Source organism: Ctenopharyngodon idella, chromosome 8 (genome assembly GCF_019924925.1).
Source record: "Ctenopharyngodon idella isolate HZGC_01 chromosome 8, HZGC01, whole genome shotgun sequence".
Lineage (NCBI taxonomy): Eukaryota > Metazoa > Chordata > Actinopteri > Cypriniformes > Xenocyprididae > Ctenopharyngodon > Ctenopharyngodon idella.
Window position 1 is genome coordinate 2154079 of NC_067227.1, and position 12120 is coordinate 2166198.

General features: G+C 38.0%; 1 protein-coding gene across 14 annotated transcripts in view; it reads left to right on the plus strand.

The window, feature by feature from the left end:
- Positions 1-12120, plus strand: part of fgfr1a (fibroblast growth factor receptor 1a) — a 128712-nt gene that overhangs the window by 73596 nt on the left and 42996 nt on the right. For 2 of the 14 annotated variants that reach the window (XM_051901875.1, XM_051901876.1), the window contains exons 1-2: positions 1499-2190; positions 10951-11115. The exons of 11 other annotated variants lie outside the window; for them this stretch is intronic. In XM_051901875.1, coding sequence (XP_051757835.1) covers positions 11019-11115 — 97 coding nt within the window. In that variant the 5' untranslated portion in view covers positions 1499-2190; positions 10951-11018. Of the gene's footprint in view, positions 1-1498; positions 2191-10950; positions 11116-12120 lie in introns of those variants that run through there. One more of the 14 variants, XM_051901877.1, reaches the window with a different exon arrangement.

The following is a 12120-nucleotide window of genomic DNA, read 5'->3' on the forward strand; positions in this document are numbered from 1 at the left end:
CTCTCTGTTTACATCTGTCTTCACCCCTCCCCCACTTCTTTCCTGCAGTCTATCCCTCATTAGTCTCACTGAGACCGGTTCACACCTCATTGCCACCTCCATTCATTGCTGTATTTGGTGATAAGCCCCCTTTAGTAGGTCAATGGGACCCTTTCAGATTCAGCTGCCTGCTTGCTTGCCTGAAGAACAAGAGGGGGGCTAGCAGACAATTAGTTAGATTTATTCCTATAGGCTTCGCATTGTGGAAAATATGCTCAGAAGAACACTTCCTCATTTCAGGAAATGTATCTTTTGGGTCTTAACAGCATCTGGTCTCAAAGGTGGGGTTGGGGATGACTAAACCACTTGATGATCTAATGTAGAGTAGAGGTAGGCCTATATAGTCATTCCCCTGTCACCAAGAAAATAATGTTAACTGTTGTTTCAATAAAACATTGTGTCAAAAGGAAAGAAAAACATCAGTCCTGAGGCCCTATTGGAACATAAATGGTGTGTCACACAGGCATCTGCTGTCTTCTTCTTGGACTTTGCTGTTGTTTGGAGAGCAAATTGGGTCAATAAAGGTTTTAGTAGAGAGAAAACTGTCACCTCAAGCCCTCTGGTGAAACTTACAACTGTGAACAGAACACTGGCAAACAAATAAACAATGCTCAAATTGAAATTTCAGAAGAAACTGTTTCGTTGTTTCTTAGAACAGTAGATGTCACACTTAACTTGTTTGTGTTATTGCAATACTTCTATCTTTACCATTTAAAATGTTTGATTTTCTCCTTTAATCGTATCTTTAAATACAGCTTGACAAATGTATCTACTTAGGGCCATCACAAAAATCCTAGGGAAAAAACTGTGATGTTCTCTCCTGAGCCCAAAAAGGTATGAGCCCAGACAATGTACACCCCCCATCCACACCCCGACACGACCAGCCCCCAACAATGACCGTGCTGCTACGTAAGCAGATGCCTTTAGGACCCACGGATGTTTTCTATGCTATAGTACTTTGAACATACCTTGAACTAATTGAAGTTTGAATAAAAGAGGAGATGTTATCTGGAGCTTGATCAAACCTTTTCCTGCTGTTGAGATAATACGTTTGCCAACTCTTGACTTTGTTGTGGTCATCTTCACTATGCAAACACAAACCGTGTTAGGGGTGTGTGGACATTGTGCATACACACACAAAGAATGAACAGCTTTAGAAGGAGGATAAAGAAACAAGACTTATCAGTCATTCCATAGGCCTGTATCTAATTACATCTTTCGAGCATTTAGAATATTATCATATTTATTTTATTGGGTTGTTGTTTCATAACGTGGACATTCATTTTTTACCTTAACCAGTCTGTAACTTTCTTGTGTCTCCATTTTTATAATGTAATGTAATGTAATATTTCAAAAGAAGTTAATGTTATTGTATTTCTTTTGAGGAAAGCATTTTAGAGTTTTTCTTTTTTTTTGAGGGGCTCAGTGCGACAGAAACTACAATCCCAGGATGCACTGGGAGAGCTGTTTGGTAGTCCTGAGGTGTTAGTGATGGAGGGGGAGTCAGGTCTTTCTGCTCACACTCCTCCATCCATGAGTGCGGAATCTCGCTGTATCTTCTGTAGTGCTGGGGGAGGCCAACGAAACGGACTATCTACAAACCAGTGAAAAGATTCAAAAGTAAAGTTAGTTTCCCGAAGCTAGACCAATTTATACAGAGGATTGCGACTCAAGTAAAAGCGCATTTGATCGTTTTGACTTTCAGAGGACTGCCGACCGAAGTAGCGACTGGGGTAAAAGTTTTTCCCTCTACCTTCTTGTCGCACGAGCGCAAACAAAAAAACGCACAGGTGGGATTTTCAGAAGAAAAACAGACGAACTCGGTCGAAAATCGGTTTGTTGGTGTTATGAGTGAGTCTTAAACGTTATGTTACTTGAAGAAATCATCTTCACGCGATCTTTAGGACGAGCACGCGTCTCGATCCGCTGAATATTTTCACTGATTTCAAACGATTATCAGGCGAGTCGAACGAAAAACTGAGTAACACTCGTGTGGTTTAATGAAAACCTAAAAGGCTAATCTTACAACAGAGGAAGAAATGTGAAGTTTCGTCCATTGACTATTTTTGGGAGCTTGTATTTTATGAACTTCTGAATCTGGTCTTCTGGGATTGATTCTTTTCAGAAAGGATTTGCTTCAGAAAGAAAAAGGTGAGTAACGCCTGTTAATGGACTCTAGCTAGCGTGTACGTCTGTAATAAAATACACATGATTTGCTGTTTTATTGAATTTGAATAATACTAGTAGCGTTTTTATAAAAACAGTATAAAACACTTGCCTGTTGGGAAGAGTTAGATGACAGTTTTATAAGTGTCCAGAAACGCGTACATTTAGGTTGTTTATTTCGTTTTCTTTTCTCTCCTTGTCTACACACCATCTTGCAACGTGACTTGAATCATTTTAATTTTATTCGTCTGTCAGAAGTCTTTTTTAACCTTCTTTAAATCAATGTAAAATGTATTTTGACGTTAAGTCATTTTGACTGGGCAGTTTGATTAAATATTAAATATGTCTTTTATTGAGCCAGACTAGCTTTTTTTTTCCGTACGGGTTTTGTATGAGTACGCTGTGAGATCTCATTAGCTTTCATCATCAAATGGCCCCAAATCTGATGATATGAGAGCCTTGATGCGCGTGCCTGTACTGTCACGCGCGCTCTCGCGTAACACCTCATATTTGAAGCCATTCAGCACAGTACAACGAAATGTTTTCAAAATCGATTGGCATATCGCAGCATCTTTAGCTTAACATATTGGAACTGTTCTGTAGAAACAAAAGCTTTTGTTTCACTTTGTGGCTTCTGTGGAAAAGGTGTTATTGTGTTCACCATGTGTTACAACTCTGAGCTAGGTTACTTGGTTATGAATGATTTTTTTTCCTGTAGATGAGACCTTGAGAGTTACTCTTCATTTTTCCCCTGCACTGTTTTATTTATTTATTTATTTATTTATTTATTTATTTTTTAATTATCATTATTTTGTAAGTCAGTGTTTTCCTGCATATTGGCCTTCCATCCTTGGGATTTTGCAGATTCCCTTTGCCAAAATAAATGCCTGTTATCTTGATGTGAAAGGCAGGTTTATTCTTGCAGTTGTTTATCTTCCCATAGTAAAAAGAAAAACATACTGAAAACTACACTGAAGTATGATTTTGGATGCCACTGTGGCAGAAGGATAATTCATTTAAAAACCCTGTAAAAAGACACAAGACACATTAAATCCTGGAATCATTTCAGCATTTCAATGACAGAAAAAGGCTCTCTAGCTGAAAGACACATTTATGCTGAAGAAATGTATGTTAATTCAACAATCTTGTTGTGCTATAGGGCTTTTGCTCTGTCACTTTGTACATAGCAAAATAATTCTGCACCCACATCACAGTGTCACTCCCTTTTTCTTCCTCATCACTCACTAGATAATTTCAGAGTAGTGCAAAAGACATCCCCCTCTTCATTCTTGGACTCTTCAGCACAGTCTAGAACTTTCTAATCATTGATATAAGCTTTACATCAAAGATACAGCTACTTACATCCTTTCTTCTAGTTGTGCTTTTAAAGACTCGCCCTGCTGTTAAGTGACCATTGCAATTTCAAGCAAAGACATTCACGGACAGTTTCCACCTTTTCACCGGTGTGAAGTACATGATGGAAAAGCAGAGTGGTTTATGAATGGCGACATGCTGGCTGGCGACTACATGCGCAGACTTGACTCAGACTTGTTGCAAGTCGATGCAGAAATGTGAGCAAAATACAGTCAATTAGATATGAACATTTTCAGGCAGTTTGTGCAAGACCCATATCGTAGCTTGAGTTTTTTATTATTATTATTGTTTTTTTTTGTTGTTGTTGTTTTTAAGATTTCCAATTTCTGGAATTTCATTTGAATCTTGAAACTATTTTCCACCGAACATAAAGCTCAGCGTTGATAATGAAATTTTCGAGATGTCCAGTCCCTTTATTCATGCAGCAGTGTTAGTGCTTTCCTTTGAAAGTTTTTTTTTTTTTTTTGTTGCTAGTTTTCTTAAGTTCTATTCAACCATTGAAGTACTCGAGAACTGTAACCGACCTTGTGAAAATGTAGTTGTTTAAGTCCATAATTACATCAATTACTTAAATTAGAGGGGAAATCATTATGGCTGCTCGTCCCTCAGGATCTGACCAGTGATTTTACTGTTACCCGCTCCAGACAGGTCACCAGTTCATCAAGTTAGAATATACTGTAAAGCATCATTAGTATTTTAATAGAGGGGCATTGACAGTTTGAGATGCATTGATCAAAGTCAGTAAGCTTGTTTACTGTGGAATACTGGATAATAATGGATGTATTTGCGTCAGAATTTACTGAGTATAGTGATTTGAGCCAGCCTTTGTGTTTTGCATAGTCACAAACACTCGTTTTGGTTTGTTGTGGTGATCTTGCAGTGACCGCTTTACAGTGAAATGCTCTGTTGTTTGAAAATGAAAGGAAGCAAATGGATAAAGGAGAAAAGACGTGCTGTGCTGTGGGTGTTCTTCCGGTGGAAGTATGCTGTTGAGAGTTTGGAGAGAAGACAAATTCTTTGCCCTCTAATTTACTGGGCTGGCAGGGCTGGGCTGGCACAGTAAACTATCGCCCAGCACTTTTAAAAGGAAAGTTACTATTACACAACTGTCTGAGAGCTTTAGCATGAAATTTTAGGAGTTTAGGTCTCAAAATGGAGAGATGTGTACAATGCCTAATTTTGTTTACGTCAACTCATCTGTGACAAAACAAAATGGCTGCATTAGTTGTCTGAAAAATTGGGTATGAAAGGTTAGGGTATAATATGATGTCCTTATCAACACCGTATTCAGTTTTGGTGGGGGCTCGTCCGGGATATAGTTTTTTCAAGAACAGTCCAGAAAGGAGGAGACCGTGAGCTGGATTTAGAGGAGAATTAGAGATTTGGAAGAGAAGAGATATAGGAAAAGAGTGAACAGTAAAGAGTTTTGTAGGTAAAGTTCATCAGCCTGGTCCTAATAGCCTTTGTTTGGTGGGCCGACTATGGCTCTGGCTCCCACCGGCACTGGAATGAGTGAGGTCAGGCGTCCCGTCTCCGACACAAACCAATGCTGTTCTCTGGAATGTTCCGCTCCAGTAGTAGGCAGCGGTAATGAGCTGGGCCTGCTGTACGCTCTCGCCATGTTCCCCTCCAATGATCAGAGGGAGAGAAAAACATGCTGGGGTTCATTAATTAGGGTACTAACTTCTCTTTCCACTTGACTTGGTCTATTTCTTTTTATTCCATGCACTCGCTCTCTCTCTATCTTGGCTGTCTGCACAACTTTCCCTCTCAAAGTGAACACTGTGGAAAGACGTTAAATATAATCAGCTGAATGTTTGTTCTGCTGTTTGTTTTACTTAGAAATAGTTCACGTAAACAGAGGAACTAGTTTCAAAAAAATGTTCAAACATTTACATCAGCGTAATCTCAGCCAAGTAATTTGGTCATAAACTAAGCCTGTTGCCTTGTGATTTTCTTCCCCCTTCTATAAACTATACCTTTGTGTTTCCCCAAAAGCATATTAATTAAATGTGTTAACAGTTAAAACTAGTTCAGGGTACACTAGTCGTTCCAGCCAAGTAAACTTGACAAGATGCTTGGGAGATCAAATGAGCACAGATTTACTCAAAGTTGAATTTTTTTTACACATTTCATGAATACAATATTGGAGAGGATAAGAACTTGTCATGAAGAGTGTCAACATGTGTTGCCCACATGAATATATCAGAGCATGAGCACTATTCCATGGCTCCAAAACAGACTAGCATTCATTTTAAAGAGTGAAATCAACTAAGGTTTAGCTAACATGTTTTCTGAAGCTGTAAAGATACTTATTGCAAATTATAGCTGTTCACTGTATCAGTTCCTCTTAGCTCACCTGCCCTGATCATGGGAGTTTCCCATGGACTGTGTTTGCCTTTGGTAGTACTTCACAAATTAATTTTGAAAAAATTGTAGAGAAATTATGATTAAATAAATTAGAAATATAGGATATTTTCCTTGATACTGTAATACAATATTGCGTTTTGTGTGCATGCAATATTCTATTACACATCCAAAACAAGCTAAGAAAAATTTATAGCTGTTGTTTACATTACTACAATTAGATGGTGCCTTAATCTCTTATTTACACCATGTTACCTTATTTATAATGGAAGCTTCCTGCTTTTGTTTGCTCTGAATATTGTGTTACACTTCAGTATATTACTGGAGCTCAGAACAGATTCACATTAGTAGGTCTTTGTTTTCTTGCTTTTCCATGTAGTCTGATGTGTGTGGAAGCTTTTTATGTATGTTTTGGTTCTGGGGATGATCATTGGTATGTTGTAAATGTCTTTTGCGGAGTCTGGCAGGGGATTGGCACAAGCTCAGAGTCCGACACCTCTGACTGTTCGCCTGTCTCTCCAATCGTCCGTTCTTCTGGTTTGTACCAGCTGCAGACCTAGCTTGAAAAATGAAACCAACCCAAACTCGATGGGAACGATTTTATGTGTATCAAATCTCATCTCTTGGTGTTTGTCCAAATTTCTCGTCCTTATTTAGAGCAGCTGTGAAGGTGATAGACATCTCACTGCATTGTTCTATAAAATATTCATCTTAAGGCAGGGCTCAACGCTAAGGATTTTTTCTACTGGCCCGGTCAGGCCAGTGGTTCAAATTTTTACTTGCCCTGCCAAAATTTTCACTTGCCCCACAACCAAAAATTAAATAAAGTAAAAGAAAAGAAAATGGGCCTACAAAATAAGCCTAGTTATTGTTTTTGTTGTTTTTGATACACGTAATCTTAAAAAATAGGGTTATGACACCAAAAGCTACTAGATTAACTAACTTAAATTTTAAATATTGTTAGACAAATAAACGGTAAGTAATAAAATAGTAACAAATAATCAAATTATGAGTAATAGCACAAATAAATACAACAGAACAAACTAAATGAAATAAACGGTGCTTTTCAAGTTTTTCATATAGGTTTAAACAGGAGATTTTCAGGTACAGAAATTGTAATCTAATGTATAACTAACTATATAACTATAGATTAAACTTTATTAAAGTTAATCAGTCGAGCAGCTACAGATGCATAAATAATGTTTAAAAATGTTGAAAATATAAAACGTTAAATACTGTTATTTGAAATCATTTTAAAAAAGAAAAGACACTTTAAACGTGAAATTAAACCCACCAGTAGGTGGCAGCGAATCACTGTTAATGAGCGAGTCATTGAGATTCAACGATTCATTCAGGAAGTGTTGCTCAGAGACGCAAAACAATGCTGTAGACTTTGGAACTATTTTCGTAGGCGAAATAGAGCGAAACAGGCGATTTGGTGTCTAAAATGTAAGTCACTTGATATTAAGTTCTTGTTCATTAAACTGTATGCTGTATAAAATCAATATCACATTTGTAATCGTGCTGATATTTGGAGAAAAACTTCGCTCTTTGTTTAATATTGGTTAACTATATTAAATTATATAAATATAAAAGATACACAGGGTTATTTTTGCCCTTATCTTTAATTCTGATGCATTCTAAATGCATTTTAATAGACTAAATCACGCAGTGAAATCGTGCACTCTAAATATGCACGCGCACTAGTCTAACCTACTACACTACATCACATAGTGCATGCGTGCACTCAGTCGGTGTTTTTGTAAAGTGAGGGACATAATCGATAATTTCAGATCGTTAAATCAACAATTACGATATCATAGACGATATCGCACACCCTACAGCACTGGCCCGATCGGGCAAGTGACAGTTCTGCCTACTGTCCCGAGCGTCGTTCACACTGGCCCCGGGCCATCGGGCAGTCCTTACTGTTGAGCCCTGTAAGGGCATTATCTTTTTTTGCAGGGGTGCTAGAACCGTCCTAGCAAGAAACAATATAGGTGTAACGATGTAATGGCATGTGTCCAGTTTGAATTGGCATGACGCTTCTGATCTGTCTAGAGAATTCAAAACCATTTACGACATCTCTGAATCACCAGGATATTTCCTGAGCTTTTTTTTCTTGTGTCAATGTTGAATAGCTGCATATACAGTTGAGTTTTCATTTAGTTAAAGGGGACCTATTATGCCTCTTTTCACAAGATGTAATATAAGTCTCTGGTGTCCCCGGAATGTGTCTGTGAAGTTTCAGCTCAAAATACCCCACAGATCGTTTATTATTACCTGCTTTCCAAAAGAGCAGCTCACGCTTCGGTTGCTCAACAACAACAAAGCTGGAGAATCTCACGCAGCCAAAATGAGGATTGTCAGTAACGGTGTTCAGCCTTACATTGTCCAAACCGGAGTCGGACACTGATGGAGAGACTCAGGAAGAAGTTACAACTTTTAGAATGAAACTGGACATTTCTGAATGGTTAGTGGATAGATTTATGTAGTTGCTGTGGAGTTGATTCAACTCATCAACTAGCATGTGCCGTCATGTTAATCTTTTGTGCAAATCCAGTGTTGAATTGACCCTCGTTTGTGAAGCAGTCCGGCGTAAAATGACGCTCAACTACAACAACTCTTCCTCTTCTCTAAAGCAGCCCAACATGGCCTCACCCCCTTTGTTGTGTGTTCTCGGGGGCGGGGTTTATGTAAATTGTAGGGTTAGTGATGTCACTACCCCGGGAAGAAGTTTGTTGTAGTCCTTAAACAGTGAATTCTTTAAAAGAAAATATCTCCCTTTGCATTGAACTTTGAGCGTTGTAACTTTGCAGATGTTGTTTATGCTCAAACAGCAACATTACACACTAACTAAAGATAAAAATCAAATCATAATCAACCACCCCTCTAATTTAGAAAGTCTAGGCTTCATATTAACTTTAGCTTCATATTAAGACTTTTTTCAGTTTATTTACATTTGTGAATTAGAGGCAAAATCCCGAATACAAGCTAAGACACAAGTTACCACAGCTAAACATTCTGAAGGAGAAACATCTGTCTGATGAATTGTAAAACGCAGCTCTTTTCAGACCAATCCGCTCGTAGTGGGGTGTGTGTTGAAATGTGTAAATGATGTTTGAACGAGGAGTTCCGATGGCAAGTAGGACAAATGGCGTGTAGGGGTCATGCTGGGGTCTAAACCAGCACAGAGTTGACAGATATCTGTGAAGGGTTGGAGGAGTGCGTTTGAGTTTCTGTGTGTTGTACTGCGTGTGTTTGTAAGAGCAAACAGATGGAATGACCTCGTGAAAACTGTTCTTTCCACTATAAAATATGTACGTCAAGGTTTATGCAATCTAATTTCTACATTTGCATTATCTTCAGTACATTAATATTACTAAAATTAAAAAAGTGCCACATTAGCATACTGTTCAAGTGATTTGTTGATGCAAACTCATTAAAGACACAAAATGTTGTAGTGGAAAAGTCTGTGGTTAAAATCCTTGTTCTTAAAGGACGTGCTGTTCCAGTATTGACCTTATACAGCAAAGTTATGTTTTCGTCTGCTTCATGGTTACATCTAAAATGGATGGAGAGTTTTATCAGGTTGTTTATAAGAAACTCTGTTCTGTGCTGCTCAAGCATCGGAGGGGTTTCTGTGACTTTTGAGTTTTTTTTTTTTTTTTTTTTTTACAGGAATTCTCTGTCAGGGATTGTTTCTATTCTCAACTATTTGTCTACAAGAAAAACTAAGCCATAAGTTTCATTTTGTCAGTCATGTCCCTGATATTAAAGGATTAGTTCACTCCAGAATTAAAATATCCTGATAATTTACTCACCCCCATGTCATTCAAGATGTTTATGTCTTTCTTTCTTCAGTCGAAAAGAAATTAAGGTTTTTGAGGAAAACATTCCAGGATTTTTCTCCATATAGTGGACTTCAACAGGAACCAACGAGTTGAAGGTCCAAATTGCAGTTTCAGTGCAGCTTCAAAGGGCTCTACACGATCCCAGATGAGGAATAAGGGTCTTATCTAGCGAAATGATCAGTCATTTTCTATATACATATACTTTTTAACCACAAATGCTTGTCTTGCATTAGCTCTGCGATGCGCGTCCAGGACTTCACGCATTACGTAATCACGTTGGAAAGGTCATGCGTGACGTAGGCGGAAGTACCGATCCAGTGTTTACAAAGTGAACATGCAAAGATTAAGTCAAAAGCCTTTTTACAAAAAAAAAAAAAGTAAAACAACGAAGTCGAACGATTTTGAAGTTGGAGGAGAAAATGAGTTTTTAATTTTCCTGCATGACCTTTCCAACGTGATTACGTAATGCGTGGCGGATCGCAAAGCTAGTACAAGACGAGCATTTGCGGTTAAAAAGTATGTACATTTTTAATTTTTTTTTTTTTTTTTTTTTTTTTTTTTTTTTAGAAAATGACAGATCGTTTCGCTAGACCCTTATTCCTCTTCTGGGATCGTGTAGAGCTCTTTAAAGCCGCACTGAAACTGACATTTGGACCTTCAACCAGTTGGTTCCCGTTGAAGTCCACTATATGGAAAAAAGTCCTGTTTCCTCAAAAACCTTAATTTCTTTTTGACTGAATAAAGAAAGACATAAACATTTTAGATGACATGGGGGTGAATAAATTATCAGGAAATTTTAATTCTGGAGTGAATTAATCCTTTAATTTGTACAATTCCTCAGTTCAGTTCAGTTACTCTAAAGAGAAGGTTATCATAATTTTTAAAATCAGTTTAGTATGTTTTTGTGCTTCTGAAATGAATGCTGGCATAAAAATGGTCTGGTGGGTGGAGAAAATTATTAAACAATCCAGTCAAATCCAGTAACCATTCAGTTCCTGCCCAATGTTGTCTCCAGCTGTTTTATAAATGCCACATTACGAAAGATTTGTGTTGTCTTTAATCTTTAGTTGTGAATAGATTCTTATTTTTTCTATTCTGAATATATTCTTAATTGTTTCGCCTTCTGGTTTTCTCTCCATCTCTCACACAGTGCTGATGTCCTAGCTGTTTTTATGGAGAGCTGGGCTGGATGCAGAGTTCAGATGTAGAGAATCCTTGATGATGATGATGATGATGAAGACCATGCTGCTGCTGATCTCAGTACTCCTAACTCAGGCTCTTCAGTCCCAGGGCAGACCAGCCACCCAAGATGACGGTAAGTTTCTTTGTAGTCCTCTTGTTGGATCATGTCTCAAGATGCGTTAACAATAAACCCTGTCTCAGACACTTTACAATTAAGCTCCCTAAAATAGTTTTTAATAGTTGGCCATATCCTACACTCTTAGGGCAGCTTTTTTTTTTCTATTTTACCACTTTATTCCACTTAATGTCACTTAAGCTTTCTTTCCAACAAAAACAGGTGTGATTATTTCCCACTCTCTGTCTGAGCCTGAATTAAACAGGCTGTTTATTTTGCAATAGTACCATTAAGATTTGTTCATATAAATATACATCATTAAGATATCTCAATGGCCTATTTTTAAGCTAGATGCCTAGTACATCAAACACCTTTCTTCTTCAAGTTGTTGTTGTTGTTGTTACTCTGACGACCAAGTAAAATAATGTTTTCCACAATATGTCCACATTAAAATGCTTTGATATGTCGATATTGTACAATATGATTGTATGCCTATGCCGTATGACTATATGCACATTCTCAAACCATATTCATATCTGCAATATGCTGTATGTCAGTTGTATGCCGTGGGGGAAACATTCTACTCCAAGCTGTGGAAGTTTACACTTGGATACCATTTGTTCTCCATTTCCACCTCATATCCAAAATAGCCATTGAAAAACCCTAAGGACTTTCATGCACTCAAGTCATAGACAGAGAGTAAAAAAGGCAAACGGGTTGGAAAAAGGAAAAAAAAAAAAAAACAACAAAAAAAAAAAACCACCAGCTGAAATAAAACCCTGAAAAATGTGTCCTTTGGCAAGATTCCAGCAGAGCGAGTGCCTCTGGCTCTCACAGGCCCAAACGTGCTTCCGTAGCGGCATCGTCGTCTTTTGGATTTCGGAAATACAGTGTTCCCGAGAGACTTCTGAATGCCTTGCGTTACAGTTACCACCATTATAAAATGAGCGGTCACTTCTGCTCTGGCCGACTGTGGAGGCTTTAAATAAACATGGTAGGTTTGAATTTGCCCCAGAGCTGGAG